Consider the following 26,255-nt stretch of genomic DNA (forward strand, 5'->3'; position numbering starts at 1 on the left):
GTGTTTCCAGTCTTTAGGTTGTTGTGCCTGAGGGCACCTGTGCCGGATATCGCAGCTGGCTTAGTTTTCCAAAGATTCAGGAACTTGCACTCATTGACTCTGACTCCGAAGCCTTAACTCCTCAGAAATCGCAGAATTTGTTGCGTAACTCTCAGCTATACATTAGCAGAATGTGGCTTGCAGTTTCCAGCTTCTTGTCAGCTTTTGGACCGCAGGAGGCTTTCCCTCCTACATGAATAATTGGTTGCATATTGATTTTTAACATCCCCCGAGAGACCCACACTTGCAGAGGCCCAGCTGAGGGCTTTCATTTGGGTTTTCTGTGGTAAACAGTACACAATCATACTTTATCCCCCCATAACTGTTGTTCTTCACTGTCTCCTTTGGTCAGCACTCCCTAGAAGAGCTCGGCAGTTCACTCAGAAATTAAAAAGACATCAGGAACCGCAGGATAGGTAGGAATGAGCTTGACGTGGCTGCTTTGCCTGTATTAGGCTGGCCTGATTTATTTATTTATTTTACAATTTTGTTCACTTTTCCAACACTTGCTTTGGAGACTCCAGCTGGAGCTTTTGAGACAAACTAGACACACTTGTACTGATGACTTACTCAGCAGAATAGTAAGTAAAGGCTCTATTGGCCAAGTTATTCAGATGCTAATTTGGTGTCACTCTCACTGTGTCTTTTTGCGCCTCTTTAGTTAACAAATAGACCCTGGGATAATCATTCAACAATACTAAAAACACATAAAAATGATACAACCAATTGAGAGTCCCACTTTTTGTTCTGGAAACATTTTGAAGATTTTCAAAAATGTTGCAGTAGAAACTGGTCCAGCACTAACTTGTCAAGAGCTCCTTTACGATCACCACCGACACTGGAGTCGTAAAGTTTGTGGCATTTTTATTGTCCGCTCTCACATGTGAGGCGTTAACCAACTTTAGCATGTGAACCCCGTGAGAGAGATGTGTTGAGTCTGAATTTAATGGAGGTGAATTTATGGAGAGTCCAAGAGTGGGTTTTTTTGAACCTCAGCTCTCATTCTCTCTTCATCCTTCGTTCCCTGAATATTTTTCTCCAAACACAAATCAATATTTACTAAAGATGAGAAGATTCCTAAATATATACCACAAATAAGATGCAATTAAAGCTTATTTTACAAAATATTTAGTCAAAATATATTAAAAGGCCATTTGTAGGCTATGGAACCTGGTATGCACATATATCGGTTATCGGCTGAGGTTTTTCTTTATTTATCGGTATCAGTCTTTATTGAATTTTTAATTGTCTATTTTACCTACTGCTACATATACATGACCTTTACCATCATATAATGCTCAATATTTTAAAAAACCCTTATAATTTAACACTGTTCAAAGTAATCTTTAACAAATCCCAAAACAAATTTTCCATGCTGAACTTCATGATTTTGTGATGACATTATTGGATGCTTTAAAATCATTGATTTTAATTTCTGGTGATTCATTAGTAATTTATAAATAGTAGTAAAATATTATTGTTGTCCATCTATCGGTTATCTGCCATAACATAATTATCGTTTATCGGTATCGGCCAGAATTTAAATATCAGTGCATCCGTACATGGAACTGAAGTAAGGTGAAAACTGGCCAATTATGCATTCCAAATAGCCAAATATGGAGCATCATAGGCAGTGTGGTCCTGCCTGGAAATGTTAAAAATATAAATTAATCACAGTTGGATATGAATTTAAAATGCTGATTTCTTACAGTTTTAGATTTGATACAGAATCAGAATCAGGTTTATCTCTGTCCATGCTAGCTCTCCATTTCTGATTGTGGATCTACAAAGGAAACTGTTGGCGTCTTTCAGCTTTGAAGGCCGCGTTAACTTGTAAGACCTTTTGAAAGCTGATTTGGCTTTGTTGCAGTCTGATGCTGGGCATTGTTCAGACCGGGTAACCCTTCAGAGACCAATGAATACCCCATCTGAAGAAAGTGAGAAGACAAGAGCGAATAGAGGGGAAAAGGAGAGGAGGGGGGTTAGCTTTTTTTTTACCCTGCTAGTTTTTCATTTAGCCTCCCTGCACCTCCCTTCAGTTCCAGAAAACACTGCCAGAAGACCAAAAAGAGGCAGAATCGGAGTAAAAAAAAGACTTCAGTTCAGACTTAAACTTGAACAACAGCCAGTTGGCTGGGCTTTATTGCTGCGATGGTCTTCTACAATATGCCAGGAGAATTTTAATCAGAGACCCCTCCCTTATGTGAGTGTGTCTCTTTCCCTCTTTGTTTCTGCCTCTCTCTATCAGCCACTCCTAACCATGAAGATAAGTACAGTAGTATGATATCTTCTCCTGTGGAGACTGGAGAGCCCATGCAGGAACACTGGAAATTTGTGCATTGAGTTTGAGGAGAGACTAGACTCTGAGAACAGGAAGGTCTGGAACGCAAGCAGGTGAATTTTTCTCTTGCGATTTTTCTTCTCTGCTGAGGTTATTGTGCTGTTATCTCCTTTGCATTTTTGAGGTACATTCCTTTGCATTTAATTTAAACCAGAGCTGCAATGCAGAGTCACCTTGCTAAGCGCCACTGTCCCGATAAGTCTGCATTTCTGCAGAAAAATTAGGCTAGATGTCAATGCTTTTGCATTGGCTTACAATACTTCTGTTTTCCCCAAAGTAATTTGCATTTATTCATAAAACTTTTGTATTTCCTAGAGAAATTTGCATTTGTTTGCAAACCTTTTGCGTTTTCTCAAAAACTTTACATTCCTCAGAGAAATTCACATTTGTTGCAAAACCTTTGCATTTCCCAGAGAAATTTGCTTTTGCTTTTGCTTACAAAATGTTTGCATTCCTCAGACAAATTTGTATTTGTTCACAAAACTTTAGCGTTTTCTCAAATCTTTTGCATTCCCCAAGGAAATTTGCATTTTCTTACTAAACTCTTGGATCCCCCCCCCCTGGATCTCTGTTTACCAAGTTCCTTCATAGATCGCATTTGCTTGCAAATATGTGTTTTTTCACCATATTGTGTTCCCCCAGTCATAAAACCCAATAATATATTATCTTTTTCTCCCACCTGATCTTATTTCTATATCCAAAGATCGTGTGTTTAACATGTATTTTTTGTGAGTAATATATTATATTTTTATATATAATTTTTTTTCCTCCAGTCTCATTTTTTCCCATCACTACTTCCCTTTAGAGAGTCAAAATTAGAATTTTTGGGCAACCTATCCCTTAAAAATGAGCGTGCATGTGAGCTCCTGGACCTCGGCTGTGGAGGTGAGTTGTTCGTATGTTATTGTTGAATTCAAACTAAATTCTCTGAGCTGTCATCTTGCAGTCAGGCTTATAAATAAATCATTAGCGGACAAGGCAGCAACCATAGGCCCGTATCCAACTCTGGAACTTGCTTCAGCAAAGCAGTCTTTTCCTAAGCAGTCTGCATGGAAAAACCTTGACAGATATATTGTTGTGCAGGTCAGAGGTCAGGGTGTCAACAGTGTGCTTCAGTTTAATAGTGAAGGGAGCCATTTTGCCTAAGGGATGACCTTTTGTGTGTGTATTGGTAAGCGAAGGTGCAAAAGTGTGAGTGATGTAAACTGATGCTGAAACAGGGCCCTGCCTTGTCATCTCACTTCTCCAAACACTTTTTGCCTGAAGGGCAGCATGCGAGGATTTGAGTACAGCAGTCAGCAGGCGTGTTTGTCTTTCATATGTTTCTGTTTACCGACGTGATCTTAAGTGGGCATAAAAGCAGGTTGCTTGCAGGCCCTTTGGCCCATTATGCTCTGCGTTTCCAGATGAATGCTTCCCGTTCAGAGATGAAATGCTGTGAAAACCACCCCAGTCCACATGATTGCTGCTGCCCTCTGTATAAATCTCAATGCTGTGTGTTTGAAAGGGAGAGGAAGAATCTGGTTTTATCCTAAATTGTTGAGCTGAGTTTTGATACACATTTCCTGATTTGATTCTGATTCCAAATTCTTTATGGCAGGATTTGGATATTTCAATTATAATAATGATGAAAGACTTTGCTAAAGACTTTTGCTTTTCTCTCTTTGCTAAAGAAAATTGGCATAGTTTCAGAACAATTCTAACTGATTTGTAGGGGTCAATGTTTTTGCGTTAATAAAAAAAAAAACTGATTCATAAGAGTCTTCCATTTTGGGAATTTGGACTACATCACTTTGTTCGGTATATTTTTGAGTCACTAAAAATCAGTTTTCTAAGATTTATTCATTTTGGGATCGGACTACTCTGGCTGTGCTGTATGAATTTTGAGTCCATAAGAGTCATTTGTTCGAATTTTGACTGCACTGCTTGTGCTGTATGTATTTGAATCTGTAAAAAGAACTGATTCACAGGAGTCGTTTGTTTAGAAATTAAATTATGTTGGTTGGAGTCGTATGTTTGTTTTGCGTGCATTCTACAGGACAACTCAATAGGAAGATGTTTCTTTCCACTCTTTAGAGTTACATGGTCTTTTTATTCAATCAGATATGGTAAAATAGGATTTCTTTTGCCATGTTGCTGAAGTAGGTAGTCTTGCCCCAAACTCAGGGGTCATTCAGACATATTAGTGCTGTCACAGATACCCATTTCTGTTTCTGTGATCTCTATCCAGTGGTTAAGACATTTTACTTCTGGTATTCCAAAAAGAAGTTGCTTGCATTAGATTTAACATATAACAAGGTAAACATTGTTAAAATTGAAAAGGACCTTTCTTTTTTCTGTCATCATGTATTATTTACTGTTTCCCGATTCACACTTGAAGTGTCATGTCTTATGTTCACACACATGTGTCTTGTCACAGTAAATAAATAGTTTGTGCTATCCTAAGCTTGAGTTGAAAAAATGAAAACGTATGTTAGGGTGTATAATTATGAACAAGTTTTGCCCTATATGATGACAGTCGTGTCAAACACTGGTAAAGAGGAAGAGCTCGCTCCTGAGTCCTCGGGCCAAACGTAAATCACTTGTTTATCCCGTTTACAGTGTGAAAAGATGCTATCACTCAACTTCACAAGCTCCGCCCACACATCCCAGAATTCCCAGGGCTACTCAGATATGTGCGTTAAAGAGTCAATAAACTGGAGAAAGTGCCATTTTTACCATTACTAAAATTCCTGACGACCGACCCAAGAGAGTTCAAAACTACACTTCAAGAGAAATTTAGCATTTCGCCAAAAGCTAGACAGTATCCAGTTGCCTGTAGTTTCAACGCTTGCAGTAAATTACTTTACATTATTACTTTTTTCTGTAAACTGGGATCTGAAGTTCACACTGGCACTAAGGGCTATAAATCATATGTTATGTAATAGAACATCTCTGTAGTACTGTGATGTTTTCAACACTACTTTCAGTGTCAAATATTGCCTTATTTTTGCATCAAGATGTTTATTGTAATATATATATATATATATATATATATATATATATATATATATATATATATATATATATATATATATATATATATATATATATATATAATTTTAGATTGTTCTTTGGGATTGCAGATCATTTTCACACAAGTCCGTTCCCATTAACATCTGCCAGCAAAAGGTATCCAATCATGGTTTACAACTGTGCTGTACAAAATAAATACTACTCAAAACATTCATACCAGTGTGATCAGACACTTCCCAATTCTGGACAGATCCTATCCTGAGATGTCATGTGACTGATGGTAAGAGGCATGTATGATGCATTGAGTGTAAATACTGTTATGCAACATTCCCTTCATTCAGTCTCTGCTGTCCTTTAGCCATTGAATCAGTCTAACTTTAAAGTTAAACAACAGGAAACCTCCCTCTCCCTCTGTATTTGCAGGTGTGCATGTAACATATGTGTGTCTGTGCAACCATGTGTGTGTGTCTTGGCGGCCCGTAGCCCCCAGAGTGTGTGGACTAATGGTGTTTGTGTGAGACAGATTGAGTAATGTGGAGTCAGTCTCCATGATAAACTGAACCAAATGGATTTGGGCTGGGCCTGAGCTCACGGGCCGGGACTCACGGCATTCTTCTGCAGTGATGTAGATGTGACATGTTTGCAACAATCAAAGAAAAACATGAGTTTTTGCACAGAAAGAGTTTATGAACACGCTGAAGTTATTTTTTTGTGTCATCAGGCCAAATTCTGCTTGATTTAGGGTGGCAGAGCCTGATTTGCCAGAAAGAGGGATTGACCCGTGAGGATACCCGCATGTGCGTCTGGTTTCACTTGGAGCTCATTTGGAGGACTTTGGTGATGCAGGAGTTAATCACCATTCCCTTGTAGCAATATACAGTTCTTTTAGGGATGTCTAGAGAACTATGTAATGTAACCTTCCTAACTTTTTCTTTTTGATCTTAATATAATAATTCTGGCAAACCGATAAATAATTTTGTATTATGACCGATAACCGATAAATAAGCGAACATTTTGTGAAAAAGTGTTTGAATGAACTGTACAAATTTTAAAGTAATTGGTAAATGATAGCAGAGATAATTAAGAAAAGGGAGGGAATTATGGGAAATTAGCATGAATAAATAAAAAAATCTCTTGGCTGATAACCGATATATCGGTAACATGTTGGCATGTATATAGATACAGGTATTCTTATATCACAGTATCCATATGCTGTCCAGATTGTCCTGCATTTCCAATATTGTATTTAATCCAAGATGTCAGTAACACACCTGGAAAAAGACAGAGCGACTGACACTTTTGGTGTGCGTGGGGATCTGATCCAACTCCCTCTCGACCTGTCCCACTATCACGCCACTCGCATTCCTCCGTTCAGCCCCTCAAAGTCTCATTTCCTCCCAGATTTGCTATCTGACACAGAATGCCAGGTCTGATTTGATGCTGACAGTGATATCGTGACAGATCCAGGGAATGATTCTTTACAGAAAGCGCCACATCTGGTCTGCTTCACTGATCTTCATAGGAGATTGTGGATTTGAGCTAAGGCACAAATAGATCTGTTTATTGTTTCCAAATGAACTCAAAAGAAGACATTTTGAAAAATGTTTTCCCTGTTGCAATGAAGTCAGTGGAGTCCAACATTTAGTTTTGGACCCCATTGACTTTCATTGTATAGGCTAAAAAAAGACACTCAGACAAAGTCAGGCAGGTTTGGATCCAATGGAGTGTAAGTGAATAATGAAAAAAGAAAAAAAACCTACTTTATGATTCAATATGTACTACAAAATGATAAATGGAACACTTGAGCCTTTTATTGCAACATTGAAAACCCTGAAATCAGGAAACTTTATGTAGCCCATTTGTGGGTTCAAAATCCATGAAAAGTTTTTCATGACATAGCAGCCGGCCCTGTGGCTGCATTGACAGAAGAAAGCGACAGGAAATGTCAGGCCATGAGGCCACACATACGGCATGTGAACCATCGCCACAGGGGGACAGAGAGAGAGAATTGTGAGAGTGCAGAGGGAAAGTCAGGACTAAAAGGGGCGAGAAAAGAGGCAGAGAAAGAGGGTGGGAGAGCGGAGGGATGAAGTCATGACAAAGTTTTTAAGCTGAGCTTTGGGCCTCTGTAGCCGACTGGAGACTTCAGGGAGGGAAATGGAATATCCATTGTTATCCAGAAATCAAAAGGCCAACATTCCCTATCCTGTATCCCGTCAAACCCACCTCCCCACTATCTTCTGTGTCTTTCAGAAACATCATACACTTTCAAAGAAGGTCAACTTTAGTTGGATTTTAAAACTAGAAATTAACAGTATATCAGTATCATATCAGTCAATATTAAGAGCTATTTAAAAAAAATGCTGCCATTGGACGATATTGGAGATATTGATATTGGAGCTCATTTAATCTTTTTTTATGTATAGCTTGCTTTTGTCATCATCTAACGTTCACCTAAAGTTAATCTTAAAAAACACATTTAATAACCAATCTCAAAATAAATATTCATGTTTAATGCATATTATAATTCACTTGTTGCATTTAAAGTCTCCATGAAATGGAAATTCGCCCCTTTTTTTTTTTTTTAAAAAATGAAATTTATTTTTTTTTTTTTAACTTTTTTTAGTTTTTGTTTTTTTATTATTATTTTTTTTTTTAAGTATAGAATTTAAATAATGACCATTTATCGGTTACTGGCTGTGACATGAAACTATTTATCAACTTATAAATATTGTCCAGAATTTTTTTCAGTACAGTAATATCGCACACACACACTTACTGACTTGTGTGCTTCCCTGAGTGACCCAAGACAAATTGCTGACTTGCTCAGATTCTGTTATCACACACTTTACTTGGAGTCACTCTTCTAATCTCCATCTTTTTGTATCCGGGCTTTTATTCACTCAAACCATAATCCTGCTTTTAGCCGTAGTCATAGTCTTAGTCTTTCTTCAAAAAGCATAAAAGAATTTCTCATGTTAGCATTTGTTACTTGATATTTTATTTCATTATGATATTACGCATCAGATTTCAGGGTCAGGACCCCTTTCACAGTTGAGGAAGCACCCCATACTCAAGATATACCAGCTGTAGAGAGACAGAGAGATGTGGAGGTTATGAACTGCACCGGCTGTTGTTTTTATAAAGCATTGTCATTTCCTCTGCAGCTGGAACAGGCGAGAGGGGAAAACGACACAGAGTTTTTGGAAAACTAAACATTTACCCAGTGTGAGTTTGGGTGTTCCTCTATGCAGCATCACAGAAAACAAGATCAGGATAGATGGACCGAATCTTCTGTCATTAAAGCACCAAATATGTTGTTGTGCTTCAAGGTTGCTACTTGAAGAAGGTTATGATTGTACAGACTAGATTTGTTGCCTGTTGCCTTCCACAAACTGCATCCCAGTGTACATCAAATTCATGTGATTATGCAAAATTCACAGGTTCATTTGTAAAGTGCTGTAGAGAGATTAAAGGGTGCTGTTTTTCTGAAGTCTGGTGTTTATGGTGTTTCTCAACATCAAGGTGTCTCTTAGAGCACTGTAGTCAAACTGATAATGGCATTAATCTGTTAATAAGTAGGGAAAAAAGGATAAACAAACTGTTGGATGCCTTGGACTAGATGTTTCACAGCTATGATATGAATTTTTGCTCTCTGGCTACATTTAAAATGCATCATTCTGCATCAAGATTGCACATTTAAATGCACATTTAAGATGGGTTGTATCGTTCTGCATTGGATTTAGACTTGTTTCGTGCAACAAAAGTTGTAGTTAAGTAGCCGTTATATTTGTTAATTTTCCTATTGAAGGCAATGTCAATATATCCATAACAACTGTACCTGATAGGGATGGAACGATTAAACATGATACAATTCCCCATGATTTTGACCGGTTGATTTTAAAAACACGCTTATGTCGATTCTACACACATAACAATTTGGATAAAGTATCTAGAATTACAGATAAAATATTATTTATTAGTCAGTTATCATTTTGACGTAATCCTTTTGTTTATTTAAAGGCTGAAATGTGAGGATTATCATTTTATGATACCTTTTCAAAGTTTTATTTCACCATTTTGTACGTTATTAGATAAACTGTTGTCAGTCATGTTGTAATTTAAAACTGAACATCATTGGTAATGTTATTGTTTTAGTGTGTGCAAACAAGAGTCATTTTACGTTGTCTGTTGATTTAAAATATAAAACTTGGTGAATCGATTTATGGTTCAGTACTTTTTAAACATTTGGTCACTATAATCATGAGAAGAAATAGTCATACACATCTCTAGCACCTTATGAGTCATGACTTGACTTGATTTCTATAGGATGTTCTATATATCAACTAATTGATTATGAAAAATGGCAGTTTTGCACAACTTTTAGGACAACCATTTAAGTGGTAAAACTGAGTAGTCATGCGAACCCTAGAAGCAGCCATTCAAAATTCCAGTGTAATGTGCCCTCAGGCTCAAGAAGAGCTCTTGTATGCTTTAGTCATAAAAGAAAGAGAACACCACTTTAAAACTCAATATTGAGTCTTATAGACCACCTAGTGTCCAAGAGACCCCCAGTGAAGGTGCTCATGGAGAGGCCTGTTTTGGGGCCGGAACTCATTACAGGAGCAATCTGAAAGGCATTCTGTGAGTAAACAGCCTGGTTTATGAAATAAACACAACAGTAGTGTGGCTTGGTTGGGTTCCAGGTCTCGGACAATCAAGTGGTCCTGATTTCACTGTAATACTGTTAGGTTAATGTCTATAAATTATTCAGACCTTCATGGCATCTAAAACTGTGACAATTCAAGGTAAAGTATTCCATTTCTGGTCCACTGATGGCATCAAATAGAATTGCAAAAATGATGACTGAACGTTTCAAAATCTCTTTATAGACTGTTTTGGTTGAGCTGCCACTCAAACTGATTGCAAAAAAAGTCTACCTCAGTTTGCTTCAGGATTCTCTAAATGAAGATTCTTAGTAGTCATTGACTCTAGAGATTTATGGTGTTTAATGCAATACGTCAGGATCTGTATTATGGACTTTTGGTAGGTGTAGAGCAGAGTTATGGAAGCTATTAACATTCTGTGGCTACATGTGAACACTTGTTTATTTTTCCATATGTGGGTGAGGCAGGGAGAGTATTGCACTGTCCGTCATTGGAGACAGAGAGAGGCTCTCTGAGGGGGCCTGGAACCCTCCACCCTCTCCACTCCACCGAACAAAGAGCAAAGACAAATGAGTGCTGGGAGTCAGTGAGGTGGAAGAGAGGCATTAGTACTGGTTGGATGGGTGGAGGGATGGCAGCAGTGAGGAATAGGAAGAAATGGAGAGAGCAGGGGCAAAGAAAACAGAGGATAATAAGACTATGCAAGAATGTCCCAGTCCAATATTCATTCTGTACCAAGAGGAACAGGGAAAAAACAAGAGAGGGAATTAAACAGCAACTCATCTTGAAAGTATAAAATCAATATATTTTGTTTTATACTTACCCACAACTACAAAATTTGCATTTAAGGCCTTGGCATACTTAGTCCGAAATTCTTGTCTGAAGTTTTTGCACGTTAAAAAATAAATACAACCTCATGTTGTGTCGATCATGTTTTCACACTGCCTCTGAAACTTTAGTCCATCATAAAAAAATTCAGACCAGGTTGGATTTTCTGCATTTTTACATCTGTAGCAAGCATTTTGATAGGAAGGGATGACGAATATGAAAAAGAAAAAAAAAAATCTTTACTCTTGAGTCTGATGATATTATTGTCAGCAGGTTGTTCTTGGGGAAAATTACAGTATGCAGGCTGTCCTTAAAAGATCTTTCCACTGACCATCACCAAACCTCTTTCTACCATAATGGACACAGTGTAGTGTTTAATATCTCCTTATGTATGTTGTAAATCCATTTCAGGGACAGACAGAAAAAATGGAATATGAGTCATCCACAAGTTCTGAGCTCACACAATCCATACACTGCCCAGGACTGGGAGAGAGAGAGAGAGAGAGAGAGAGATGATGCCTTAAACAGAAAAAGGGAAAGAGAAATAAAAGAGAAACTGAGATCATAGCGGGTGTATGAAAGTGATATTCTCCCCACTGGTCACTGTTGAGAAGTGAGACAGTCTGGAAGGTTTTTATTGGTTTACCAGTGGCCAGTAAATTCAGACACATGCTGCCTCACCTTGAAAAAATCTTACTGTGCTCACACTCCTCGTGTCTCATATTCTGTCTCTTCATCTCAGGTTTTCCTTGTGGCAAAATCATTCATCCGGCCAGGTAGGCCAGTAGCCTGTTTATACAATTACATGTGTGTGAGAAAGGTGAAAAAAGGTGGGAAATGAAATAACATTCAAGAATGAGGTATTGATACTCGTGTTTAGAAGTACTGTGTACTTTGGGGACAAAAAAGTCCTCAAATGTGAGCTAAATCTGATAAAACCCCTTGAATGTCCCTGAAGGTAAAATGATTCAGAAATATTGTAAAAATGTATAAATTATATAGTCTGCAATTATATAAAAATATGAGATGCCAGTTTTAGTGTTCTTTATATATGCTGAGTGTGGAGTATGTACACATTAAACTGTATCAGTTATTACATTGGAGAAATGCATTGCAGCATCTGCAGTAAGTATGATCTCTCAATTTTACTGTTCTTCTCTCACTTCATGACAGTCCTTTGTGCACATTGAAGCTCACATTTTGTGACACGTTGTCTTGTGACTCAAACCCAGCCTGAAATGGCCTGTTGAGGAGAGCTGGGTGATTTGCTTCGGCGTAGATTCAACACTCAAAAAACATTTCCCTAGCACAGGATTATATTTCAGTCTCTTGGCCTTTGAGGCATGTGGGATCCACACCCAGGACCATTTATGAGGAGATATCTTCATGCCTGAGTTGCCATGGTCAAGGTGGGTGATTTGTGATGGGCAACTTTGCAGAGAGAAAATATGATGTCTGGATAACATCAGCACTATCACGGGTACAAGGTATAAAGGCATTTTACAGACTGTGATATGCAGTTCTAAAAACTTTACTTACCTTTTTTTTTTAGGTCACATGCTTATTTTGTTCTTTAAAACTTTGTTACTAAAAATGACTTGCCTGTGTTGCATCAAATGTTTAAAGTTAGAGAGAACCCCTTGAACAGTCAGTACCTTCCTCCCCGAATGGTCTACACTCATTCATTACTTCTTCGCTCCATGGGGTGTGGAAGGAAACAGCTGGAAGGAGTGACCTTTAGTCTTAAATCAACACACTAGGAGGGATACAACTCATATGACTGAGCGCAACCTACTCCATTGAAAAGGCAGTGACATGCCCCCTCAGACCGGCTCAACAACCCTGACTGTGACAGCTGTGTCCATTGGTGCTCCATTGTCAAAGCTCTTCCTGAGGAACCAATTTTTCATACTTGTGGGCAGGGTTTCTGGTGAAATTTACAGTGTCCCGAGATGAAGTTTTTAGAAGTAGGCTCGCCCGTCTACAGTCCCAACGAGTAGGCTATGTCATAGGGGACCTTAAAAGACTCCTCTTATCCTGGACAATATTCCAGGTCCTGAAGACTAGCCCTGCTTGTGGGAAACTGGATGATTCAAGATTATTTTATGTTGGATATAATTTGTGTTTGGACTTGAATGTTGTTGAACTTGATAGCAATTGTTTTCCTTAATGTTCAAAAATTCTGGACTGAAATGCAAAACGGAAAGACCACTTGTGAGTTTAGGATTTACTGTTGGTTCTGAGTCACATATTACTATGCTTCAGTCTCTTTGCGTGTTGTCTCAGTAGACAGTGCAGACTCTGGCTGGATGCCTGTGACCCTGCAGGATCCCTTTGTCTGTCAGGAAGTTTGGCTCCTTGCTTTCTGTCTCTTTAGTTCTCTTGATCTGCCTCATCCCAACTGCGGAGACCCATCACCACTCAGACATTAATGGCCAGTTGCACAACAAAATAGAAAGTGTTCTTGTCTCTATTCTATTTAGTTGTGCCATTCTCCTTCCGAGGTTTTGCAGCAAATCTAGTGACAGGTCCTGTATTCCCTTGAATGGAAAAAGCAACTCCCACAAATGCTCATATCTGTTTGGGAAGAGCTAGTCTTGAACAGTGTTACTAGCTGAATGGTGTTTCGGCAGGAGGTGGTGCTGTATAAATGGATTTGGCAGGGGAAGTGATGGCTCCTGCTGCTGGGTGAGTGGACATCTATGGGTCTCTATCTTGGCCTTTACTGCTGGTTCAGCTTGGAGCTGACCTTCTGCTCACTTCACAGGGGCTCCGGAATTTTCCAAACCCCTGCCGACAGGTTTTTAGTACTGATACACAGTGGGGCATCCACAGTTCTCTCAGAGAAATGGAGAAATAACCACCTCGGTGGGGACTTGATTCACTTCCTCCAGCAGTCTTCTATTACAAACATGCCAGATTGGAACAGAGCCTTGCAGCTTTCAGCGCTAGTTAAAAGCTCATTGATAATTAATACATTATCATCAAAGCCAATATTCAAGGTGTCCTTTCATCCTAAGGAGATCAGTTCCGACCTTGAATATTGAGAAACACCATTTGGTTTTTCCTGGTTTTCCCCATTTGCTTTTCATGCAACTTGCAGCCATATTCTCCAGTCCCTACTCTTCCTAAACTTTGAGTTACACCTATTGCCTATTGCACTGCGATTTCCTGCCTTAAATGATTGCAGGATCTTTGCTTTGCTTGAGCCACTTCATTTTTTTTTTTTTAACCATTTTACCAGAACAACCTTTAGACAACAAATCCAGTCTTCAGTCCATCCCAGGAGACACTTCCTTAAATCAACAGGGCAGAAACTAAGCAATGCAGGAAACCATTATTGCACCTACAACATTTGCTGATGGCCTGCATCTAAACTTTCTTATAGCTTGACTGTTTAAAACAAGCCCAGAAAGAACGGAGTTCAAAATGTTAACAGGCCTTTTAGAAGGCTTTCTTGCCTTTCAGATGCGACCCCCTGAATAAAACACGTTTTCTTTCTTCAGTTGGGGGGAATTCCTGAGCAGGACATGACAACGACGTAGGAGAAAGTTCTGCGTGATTCCTTCATTCAGTCAGTGTGCTTTGAAAACATAAAGAGACCCAGAGGAAAGAAAGCTCGTAACTCCCCTCAGTAACCCTTCATCCTACAAATTACTCTTTCATCTAGTCTCTGAAAGGGTCAAAGTTCAAGTTCATGACCTAGCATGTATTTGTTCACACCTTTGGATCGCATATGAAATCTTCACCTCTAGGTGGTTACTAGTAGCAGGTGGCAGATAATAATGTCGTAATCTAGTAAAGGGCTCGACATGAGGTCTCAAACAAAGAACGAAGACGGAAGATCATCCCATATAATTCCCATATAATTGCACGCTTGCTCCATTACTTCTTAAAGCTTTTGTACACATGGTTTATGTTTATCGTATGTTTGAAATGTTTTCTATATATGAGTCCCTTGAAGATGGTAAAGAGAACCATATGTGAATTTTGAAGGAAGGGGAGGAGGGGACCAGGTCGATTGCTCTCTTAGGACAAAAGGTGGGGCCACAACATACATCTCCACTGTTTGTGTTTGTCTCCCTGGAAACCTCTGATAGTTCGGCTGAGTGGACAGCAGATGTTTTTTTAAGTGTGTGTGCGTGGAGGAGTGGTCATACAAAACTTGTGACAAAGTCTTTTTGGCTCATGGGGTAGTACATCATTGTCTGTCCCTCTCTCTGTGTCTCTCTCTCTGTCTCTCTCTCTCTCTCTCTCTCTCTTACACACACACCATGCTTCTTTTTCCTGACTGTGCAGTACCCTTCCAGGAAACAGTCATCCCTTCCTTCATCCATGATTGTTTCAGTTCTATATTGTTCAATGACAAGTCACAAATCTGCTGTCACAAGTCTTGGTCAAGGCCAGGAGTTCAGCATTATCTCATATACTTGCAGTAATCATCTCTCTCATAATCAGCTCCACAATGGACATGGTGTGACTGTGAAATTGAAATTTTTTAGATTGCAGCAATGGCATCTGCAGATGTGAATGAGTCTCTTGTTCCCTTTGTATCTCTAATATTCATTCTTTTTTTATTTACTCATTCCTGTGCCAGAAATGTTGAAATGGCTCCACGGGGACAGTGAAATGGTTATTATGCTGTGCTAAAGGTCGTTTGTTGACATTCTCTTCGTTTCTGAGTTCACCAAGTAAAGTTTTTAGCCTGACCTAACCAGATCAGATTATGCTGATATCAGATAAGTAACATGATAGCTGAGACTTGGAGTTGGTAATGAGATTTTTGTATAAAATTTATGGATTAGATTTCTGATTCCTTAATAGTTCTGTTAATAATTCTCATGGTAATTTTGATCAAGAACAAATGGAAAATAATAGGACAGCAATTATTTCCTTGAGAATCATGTTATAACTTTAGAAATAAAGTGTATTATTGGAGGGTTTACACTGTGACTGCAACTAATTAGCCACTAATTTAAGTTTAGTGATTCTGTTCCTTTAAAGTAGGGCTGCACGGTAAATCAAAATGAAATCAAAATCGTGATTAGACCAGAGCTGCGATTGTCATGCGTATCTTGTCAATGAAGTACGGTTCTGCGATCAGCAGTGAATCTCTATCTGAAGGCCAGAGGGCACTCTCACGCGGAAACTTCAAATACGCCCCGAAGAAGAAACCCGGCTGAATAAACAGAAGATTTAAATGCTTTCGTTGATTCATTGTGACTAATAAACAAACGACTATGCAATATATGGTTTATCTGAGTTCTTATGATAATTTTCATTATAATAAAGTATATCTATAATGCAATGCTAATTAACATAGCCTTTATCACTACACAGAATGCAATTAAATATGTTGCGTGCCTTATTCTGTGTAAGAAGCCACATCTCACGGAAGGATTTATTTCAAACACTCAATTGACTTTATGAAGTTAGTAAAAATATGTTATTAACTGTGGTATTTTCACATGCTGTCAGATGGAGCAGCATTTAGGCCTACTACACAGAGCCGTATTTCACTGACAAGGTACGCAAACAGCTGTCATTATCGCAAATTATTTATTCGATTTCATAATCGTACGATTATATCATCTGCCATTTTTTTGCGTAGCTTGTCTGAGAACTAGGCTCTGTTTAGTAAATGCTGCTCCATCTGGAAAGCAGGTGATGGAGATTTACTACTAATCACAGAACCGGCTTTACTGACAAGATGTGACAATCGTATTCGATTAATCGTGCAGCCCTACTTTAAAGCCAAGATTTACTACAAACAGGTTTGACAACCCCATGTGATATCCTCCATCAGGATCTAATCTGTGCCTCTGAAATGACTCTGTCCCGCAGGGCTTGAACTTGTGTGGTCATGACATGGAGAGTCACAGCAATGCCATGTGATACATAGCAGCACACAAACATCCTCTTTATCGGCTTATTTATCAGCATCATCACAAAATGAGGCCTGTTACACATGGGTGAATGGATTCTGGATAGTTTTCAGTGGATCAGTTATATGGTGATTTATTGGTGTTTGTTTGTTTGGTTTGTGCAGTCTGTGGTTCACAAACTATGATCCATCTGATAATCAGTGAAAGACTTAAAGTCTGTGAGTTGATTGATAAATAAAAGATTAAAATTGACAAATAACTCATTATTAACTGACTGTGTTGAGATGAATTTTATTATAAAGCGTGCATTACTGAACATAAGTGTTCAGTCTATCTTGAATTTCAGTGAAATAAGAGCAAAGCAGCAGTCTAGCACAATAAAGTCAGGTGATTTAGCAAAATTTTATAGGTGCCAATAGCATCACGTGTTGTATTGTGAACGGTTGCCATCTCTATTATTCAGAATTACAGCTTGTCGTCTTTTTTTGCAGCTTTCATGATCAAAAGAGCAACGTGTCTCTCTGTCATCAGCCATTACGTAATTCCTAAACATGAATGAGCGAGCGAGCTAACAGGTTATTAGTGTGAAATTAATGCTGGCTCTACTTTATTCAGAAAAGGCTTTGATCCGCACTGAGAATAAAAGGATACCAAGAATAACTAATTAAACACAGATCTGTAGCAAGATGAGAATGTACTGGGTTTCCAGTACATAAGGTTATTCAAGGAGAAGATTAACTGTCTTATACTACTTCTTTGCCATATTCTACACATAAGTATTGTGTTGTTGCCTTTTTTAAAGTTAGTTTTGCAAGTTTTCATAAATGGTCTGGGTGGATGAGGGAGGGGGCTTTATCTTTATCTAGTATGACACCATTGTACATCAGACTCTTATTTCAAAAGATCAAGGAAAATCCTGTTTTCCATTATGTTCTCTTTAAAGCCTTTTTTTGCGTCCTGTGATGCTCTGACTCGGATTGAATTAAAACAATCGGAAATCGGCTCAAGACTCAAACAGTTCAAGGTAAAATCATTTCCCTTGAGGAACTCTCTCTAGATAAAGCATACAATCACGGAGAGTTCACGGCTGAGTGAAAACTACAGTATTAGTCAAGCTGCATCCGCTGTTATTGGAAAAGTCAGTGCACCTAGCAGGAAATTTCACCTTTTACTCTCCGACCAGGTCAGATTTAGGACAAATTATAAAGGTAATGTGACTTATCCAACCCATGTTTTAATATATAAGCCTATGAAGTTGATATGTCTGCGCATTCAGAAGATTTGTTTATTTTTTGTGCATCTCCATGGTAATTATTACCAAATATCTGTTTAGAATCTGAAAAAATGACAAACAAAGATACAGCAGAGACTGTTTGTCTACTGTGTGCGTGTTTCCAAGATGGCTGTTCCCTAAGTTACACTTGCTACACTTGGGGAATGTGTTGACAGCTGTCAGGTGAGCCTGGCCTCCTGGAGCTGCAGTGCTACAGGCGGATCTCGGCACATGCTTGTACATCAGCCATGAAAACATGAAGGAATTATACTGATGCGCAAGAATACCAATAGTCGTCCAAGCAGCAGTCTTAAGAATGTAAATATGATTTCAGACACACTATTGACAGTCAGACTATTAAAGACTCACAAAAAAGAAAAGAAGGATGTATTAAGTTTTTTTGTTTTGAAAGTAGCCTTGTGGTCAACTTGGTTATGTTGGTTTTGGTTTATTGAGATTGTTAGGATTGTTATGTTATATTGTGTGTGTAGTTTAATAATAGTGAATGAATCTGACACCGAAATTGGTGAAATTAAGTCATCGACGGACTTTTCCAGCTTGATGCGTTTTTATTGTTATAGATGACAGTCTCTTTTAGACGCTGTTTGTGTGTGTTCATGATCTTCTGAAATGCTTGTGATCACCAGTTTAATGAGTTTGTCTCAGTTCCAAGTTTACATGCAGGTTCAGTAAGAGTGTCATTTAAATGTGCGTGTTTGTGTGGAAGAGTTATTGACATACACTGTTCGCATTGTTCAGAAGTCAGGGTGGGTTAAATATTAGCCTCTGGCCACAATGATTCTGCCCTTCCCTGAGACATCACACAAAAAGAGCCGCACTATGACGAAACATGAGAAATGATGGCCTGATTTGATATCACAACAATGTGTGTGTTTGTGTGTGTAAAGCCACAACTGTGGGCTATATTTTACAGTGCAAACAATAGGTTACACACAGAATGCAAACACTTAGCAGTGATAAGGACTTATGATCCGCAGAAGAGACGTATGAAAGGGCAAGAATTATCAAATCCAGTTTGAACCAAGTGTAAAAACAACGTGCAAGACCCGGATGTCTGTAATTGAAGGGGAAAGTGGTCTGCGATGAGGTCTTGTGTTTGCATTCCAACATTTTAGCATCGCGTAATGCACTCCTACAATGAGATACCTGTGGGAAACATGGAGCAGAACCATTAGAGAGAGCGTAATCAGTGATGGTGTGTGTTTGCATAAGACCACAGGGAAGTACGCACACACATCTGCACCTGTTCTGTTGGTATTGCTCAAGTCAAATAGTAGGCAGAGGGAATTGTGGGAAAGGGAGCGATAACAGGGCATAGTCTCCATAAAAGTGGGGCTTTATTTCAGGCCAAACCACGAGACAAAGATTTTCCGCTTGCTTTTGCCGGCTCGCAGGAATTCCTGCATGTGCTCTGGCTGTCAATCTGATTGACTGTCCTCCCACCGGACTTTTGTGAACTGTCTCATGGAAACCATTTCTTTATAGTCTGTTTGTCTCTGTCTTTTTCTCTTCTTATTGGTTTACTTAAATCAGTGATCATATCTAAAAGCTGCCATTAAATTGCATAGAGTTTTAAAATTTTCCTGTATTCCTGGATTGAATTTGTCTGTTTGGTCTGTTTTACTGTACTGTTGGATGTCTGTGTACACAACAATCATGATCCTTACTTCCCTGATGTCATCTGAGATAATGTTGTGTGTACTGTATGTATGAGTTATGATTAATCTATGTGTTTACGTTGACAGGAAAAGGTTTACGAGAGAGAGATTTATGAGTGTGATATCGGTGTCTGTCTGCTCTTTTGATACCCGTTTATAAAAGTAAACAAAAATGCTTAAATATCTACTGTAATATACTACAGTATTTGTGTTTTCCATGTTTCTTGACAAAATATAAAAAGGCATGGTACACAGCGAATACACTCTGCCATCTACCTACAGACGCAAACTAGGCCATGCTAACCTTGACCTTGTGTTATAGATGTTAAACGCTGACACGTTCAAACAAATAGAAGAATATGTCATTTTTCAGAGAGTGAGTATGTGGTGATAGTGTTTCCAGTCCTCTGGATGGCAGGTTGTGGGAAATAGTTATTCAGTTTTGTTTATTTACTTGTGCTGGGTGCTTTTAGAGGCCAGTTATGAAATGAAGTATAATTGTTGTCAATGTAAATATTCATTTTTCTATGGCCACGGAGGAGAATCAGAGATTGTGGGTCACATTAACCGAACAGACATGAACGCACTGTATTTTTAATATTTATTTCAACAAATGACAAGCAAAATCAAATCCCTATAGGAGCTTGTGAATAAATGCAAGTATCTGCATTGATCTGAGATACTTTTGCAATTCTCGATGCAGCATGAATGCCATATAATGGTGATTTAACGACAGAAAATCAAAATACTGCCCCTATACTCAATAGCAGAAGGGCAGCGTGATCCTTCCAGTATGGCGGATAAACAAAGCAGTTTCCCAGAACTCAACGCGGCGTGACATCAGCTTCACTTTCTCTATAACTGACACCTTAACATCTTAAAACACTTTTGTATAGAAGAATTAATTGAAAATATAATCTACATGTTTCTGCTTGTAATCCATTCAGAATATCTTGCTGAATATGCAATATTATGTAGATTTCATTAAACGCTAATTTTGCTTGCTTTTACAAACTAACTAATCTAAATTGTTGCCTGGTAATCCACAGCAGGTTACAGATGCTGTCAGTTGTATTGAACCCAAAACATTGATTGAATGCAGGGGAACACAACTTGCCAATATGTTGTATTGGCAGGATTTGTTCAAAGGTTGTTTTGAATCACAACTGTGTTCTTCTAATCTATGCGCGGACTGCTCGTGTGATTCAGGTGCAGTGTGGATTTGTGTCATACAATGCAGTCGTTTATATCTCTCTCATACACGCACTGAGTATCGTAAACACTGACCTTTAAATCTTTTAGCTGGGACACGAGGGGGCGGGGCATAGTGGACATCCTGCGTTCCGATTGGTCGATCGCCTCCGTGCGCTCAGAGAATGGGCGGATTAGTTGGTCACGTGAGCGCTTCAGTTTCTCTCACTGCTGAAGCAGCTCCTCGCAAACACACACTACAACCGAAAATCCCCCTTTTACGAGGCACGAGGAGTGTCGCTGTGTGAGAGCGGCGTTTTGCGCTTTACTGAGTGGAATTGGGGTCTGTTTGTGGAGTTTGGGGTCTGTTTTTGTCGCGTTTAATCCTTTGAGGTAATCTGGGATTCTTGAGGCGGGAATGAGAGAGATGCGCTCGAGCGCTTAACGTACTGGACTTTCACTCTGTGAGGAGCAAACAGGTGAGTTTAACGGCTTAAAATTCTGGAAAAACACCCCGTTTTGTTTTCTGGGTTATGATTTAACGACGAACTGTCGTTTAGAGCCGAGTTTGTGGTTAAGCAGATCACACATACAGTTGCATGCAACTCCGTTGAGCAGCTTCAAAAGAGGGATTTAACGGTATTCTTCAACCGACACTTTTTTTTTAAATTTATTTTTAAATCTTAAACGCTTTTTGTCGCATCTCCTGTGAGTTTAAAACGTAACATTAATGTTACTGTTTGTTTTTTTCTCTTACCTTGTTGTGTTTTCTATTCTGAGTGCGAGACCCTTGTGCCGCGACTGAAATCTGAGTCCCAAAATCTTTCGCGCCCTATTTATAGAGCAGCTAAAGATAAGAGGAGAAATAGTAATGCATACTAAAGATGAGGAGGTGTGGGAGGATGCAGAGTGCACTGTACAGTGCCCTTAAAGGTACTTGAGGACTCATTTATAAATATATGTGTCCATGGACCACGAAACCAGTCATAAAGGGTAGATTTTCTTTTTGAAAAATTATGAATAAATAAGCTTTCCATTGATGTATGGATATTTGTTAGGATATGACATTTGGCTGATATACAACTATTTGAAAATCTGGAATCTGAGGGTACAAAAAAAAAAATCAAAATATTGAGAAAATCGCCTTTGAAGTTGTCCAAATTAAGTCCTTAGCAATGCATGTCACTAATCAAAAACTAAGTTTTGATATATTTTCAATAGGAAATTTACAAAATATCTTCATGGGACATGATTTTTACGTAATATCCTAATGATTTTTGGTATAGAATAAAAATTTAATAGCAATTGGCTATTGCTACAAATATACCCCAGCCACATTAAGACTGGTTTTATTATGAAGTTTCTTGACCCAGGGTCCAGGGTCACAAATATGAAAGTCGTGACATTCGTTAAATCTGTTTTTGTTTTTAATCCGAATTCGGTTAGTGTGTTAAAAGTTCAACGGTCAGCCGGCGAGGCTGTAATTGGTAAGCAGTGGTTGTATAGGCTCATTTGAAGGTGTTTTTCCATCTGAAATGTGAATCCTGTCACCCTGCATCTAAACTGTGTGAGAGAAAGCAGCTACACAATGAGCCATTGACTGTAGGACACAGTGTGAATCTTGTGACTCGTACTGCTGGTGTCCCTGTAGTGTATTTTATTGTCTTGTGTGGCTATTGTATTACTAGTGTCCTTTCTGTTATTGCAAGCCTGACTATGCAGGAGAAATCCTGCACAGCACTTCATTAATGCCTGTATTCAGAGACCGAACAGCTGTTGTAGTGAGGATTGAGGATCCTCCCTGTTCTTTCCTCACATTTCCCACACTCTCTCTTTTTTTTTTTTTTTTCCTCATACACCCACACTGACAGTTTGAAACGATCGAGAACACGTCCCGGATCAACACACTGCTGTACATAAAGCAGTCAATAAGCTGAGATGGACAGTTCGTGTTATATAATTTAATGTATGGAACATCTGCCGCCTGTCCCCGTATTAGAGTCATGTCCAGATTCATATTTGGCAGATTTTAATTCCATTGAGTTTATTGTTTAACAGATGGTGGGACGTTTTAAATGGTTAGTTGATGCAAATATTATATTGTCAGAAGTAGGATAAAAGTGGTCCGTAATGCACACGAGTTTGTGGTCGATAAGATTAAGAAAAAATAATAATAATAATGTTTTAGAAAAGTCTCTTATGCTCACCAGGGCTGCTTTTATTTGCTCAAAATAAAAAAGTTAAAAACTAATATTATTGCAAATTATGATAAGTTTTCTATTTGAATATATTTTAAAATACAATTTATTCTTGTGATGCAAAGCTGAATTTTCAGCATCATTTCTTCATTATGCAGTGTCACGTGATCCTTCAGAAATCATAATAATATGCTGATTTGCAGCTCAAGACATGTCCTATTATTATCGATGTTGAAAATAGCTGTGCTGCTTAATATTTTATGGAAACCGTGATGCATTTTATTTTTCCAGTATTCTTCTATTTACAGCATTTATTTGAAATAGAAATACATTATAAATGTCTTTACTGTCACTTTTGATCAATTTAATGCATCCTTGCTGAATAAAAGTACTGTTATTTTATTATTGTTATTATTATGAAGTTCCTTGACCCCCAACTACACACAATTTAATATGGACTACTTTAAAGGTGTCTCTTTTTCCTCTCTCACTTTCATTTTACAGGAAATAGCATCAGTACCATTTAATTTTATGTTTTGTAGAAGAAAGGCAATCATAACAGCTTTGAAATGACATAAGGCTGACTAAACTTCATTTTTGGATCTTAAAGGGACAAATATAGTGGTTATTGTCTGGTAAAAATCCACCCTCCTGTTGTTGTTGTCATTGTTTAGAGTTGTTCTGCCTTTCAGGCTTGGCAGCCTGTGTGTTGTGTTTCTGTTTCTGGGTGGGTGTGTCAGAGTTGTCGCTAGTGCTGGGTTCGATATTGCATCATGAGTTGAAACATGTGAGCTTTGTGTGTACGCGTGTGGTGTGTTGTCTTGACAGCATAATAAACTTAAGCGGCGTCCCCTTAATCTCCCCCTTTAGATTTATTTGATTTATTTTAGCATTTGTTTATGTTAGTGCTTATTTGGCTTTTCCGCTAGAATGCAACTCTTATTCAGGTTAATAAGGTTTCTGCTTTCTTGCACGTGTGTTCACATGCTTAAAAATGTGTGCTGTGGTATTGCCGTTGTTGGCTTGAGCTCTTTTATTGAGCCCACCCTCAGTACGTGTGTTTTTTTTTTTTTTTTTTTTTTTCTGGCAGAGTTGCATGTCTTTAATCTGAACCATCTTTCCAAGTGCCATTTGACCTGAACAAACAGCTTAGCAACGTACAGCAGATAAAAGAAGCCCCTCCAGAGTGAATCGCAGAAGAGAGCGAGTGTGAAAGCCTAGAGAGGTGCAGGTGAAAGCTTTTACCGTGGCTTGGGAAATGCCTGACACTGTCTGGCACAACAGTCCCAGCTGAATGTCTGGAGTTTGCAAAGTGTCACTATTAAGGTATCTAGGATTAAGGATTTGAAGAAACCTCGCCCCATATATGAATGGTTCTTGAAATCATGTCGTCTGTTCAGGAGAGGTGTGCTATTACTTTGATCAAACTTACTTTTTTCACCCCGTGAGTACTAGGGCTGTCAAAAAAAAAAATCGATATTCGAATGTTCGTCGAATTTAAAATAAAAAGCCACATTCGAATACAAAAACGTTGCATTCGAATGATGCACCTGGGCCCCGATTATAGCACTTAAACACGCAAAAAGTTAGATTTTCACAATGTCACCTTTAATTTCTTTAAAAATCTTACAAACCAATGGTAGTGAAAGTCATTTATAATGCTCTACAGCTTGACTCACACCAGAGAGAGAAATCCACAAGTCTGGGACAATAGTGTGTGTATGAGAGAGAGAACAAAGTCAGGCTTAACTAAACCTGATAGTGTTATAGGATAGTGCTGCCCTCCTGTTGGTTGACCTGACGCCACCCTTCACTGTTGGCAGGACAGCCACTCTTTTCTTTTTGTCAAGGGTGAACAAAGAACGAAGTCGATTGTGAATAGAGATATTCTCAGCAAGCGAGTTCAGCTAATGTGCGGTTGGCTGTTTTTTTGATTGTATTGATCGGTGGACTTATGTGCTGGTTTGTGTGGGATGATGAGTCTGTCCTTGGGGCATTATTGATCGAGACTGTTTTGCCTGTCAAATGAAGTGCACGGACTTCCTCTCTGTGGCTTTTTGATTCAGTCAGTGCAGTATTTGTTTTTATGTGTGTACTAGGGTGTACATGCACATACTCAAGCTGAATCTCTCTCTTTCTCTTCAGGTGAAGACAGCAGGAAAATTCAGTAGAGATGAGTGGTGAGTCGAGACAGGAGGTGGTGACGACCCCTCCGCCCCCCAGCATGGGGAAAAAAGAGGGCTACTTCGACCGCATCAACGAAAACGACCCTGAATACCTGCGTGCACGCAACATGTCGCCAGATCTGCGACAAGACTTCAACATGATGGAGCAGAAGAAAAGGGTCACACAGATACTACAGAGTCCAGTAAGAAAACACAAACACACACTGAAATGTCACTTTGGTGTTCCCAGTGGAAAATGACTGGGCTTTTAAAAATTGCTTGTAAATCTCGTATACCAAATCTTGGACTCAATCTTTTTATTGCCTTGTTTTCTTTGTTGTTTGCCTTTCAGCAACAGTTTTGTATTTATTTTGGAACTGATTCATCGCAGGCCTCATTAATTTGAGCTTATGCACCTCAATGTTTGAGTAAAAAAACATTAATTGTGGGTAATTTTGGAAATATTCACTCAGAAAATGAGGCCTTTGATCAATTAGCTCCAAATTTTAGTCCAATGCAAAAAAATTAACTAGCGTTTTCAGGAAAAAGAAAATCTTCGGGTTAAAATGATCAGAACACAACGTGAGGATCAAAAGTAAAGGTTCCAAAAGGTTTTTTTTGTGTTTTGTTTTTTTGCAGGGAGACCATGAATGAACCAACGAACCTTCAGTGAATGGTTCTCAGAACAGTTTTTTCTTGGTGTGAAGAACAGTGTTTAAAAGAAAAAAAAAAAAAAAAAACATTTTCCACTGTAAAGAACCTTTTGTGCAATGGAAAGGTTCTATAGATGTTAAAAGTTCTTCAAAGAACCATCAATTCCAATAAAAGAACCTTTATTCACCCTTGAATTAGAATCTATGGTTCCAACCTTTTCAACACACAAAAGGCTGTTTACAGTGGAAAAAGTTTCTTTAGTTTGTTTACACTAACAGAAAATGGTTCTTTTGGTTCTTCTTTTTCTGAAAGGTTCTTTA

The 26,255-nt window shown here is 38.6% G+C and overlaps 1 protein-coding gene across 8 annotated transcripts in view; it reads left to right on the forward strand.

The window, feature by feature from the left end:
• The window catches only part of LOC109047384 (gamma-adducin-like), a 92,028-nt gene that overhangs the window by 41,295 nt on the left and 24,478 nt on the right, over window positions 1-26,255 (forward strand). For 3 of the 8 annotated variants that reach the window (XM_042749143.1, XM_042749142.1, XM_042749145.1), the window contains one exon: window positions 25,262-25,484. In XM_042749143.1, the coding sequence (XP_042605077.1) occupies window positions 25,290-25,484 (195 nt within the window). In that variant the 5' untranslated portion in view covers window positions 25,262-25,289. Of the gene's footprint in view, window positions 1-2,287; window positions 2,434-21,111; window positions 21,398-25,261; window positions 25,485-26,255 lie in introns of those variants that run through there. The other 5 variants (XM_042749144.1, XM_042749147.1, XM_042749141.1 and 2 more) reach the window with 5 other exon arrangements.

Source organism: Cyprinus carpio, chromosome B22 (genome assembly GCF_018340385.1).
Source record: "Cyprinus carpio isolate SPL01 chromosome B22, ASM1834038v1, whole genome shotgun sequence".
Classification (NCBI taxonomy): Eukaryota; Metazoa; Chordata; class Actinopteri; order Cypriniformes; family Cyprinidae; genus Cyprinus; species Cyprinus carpio.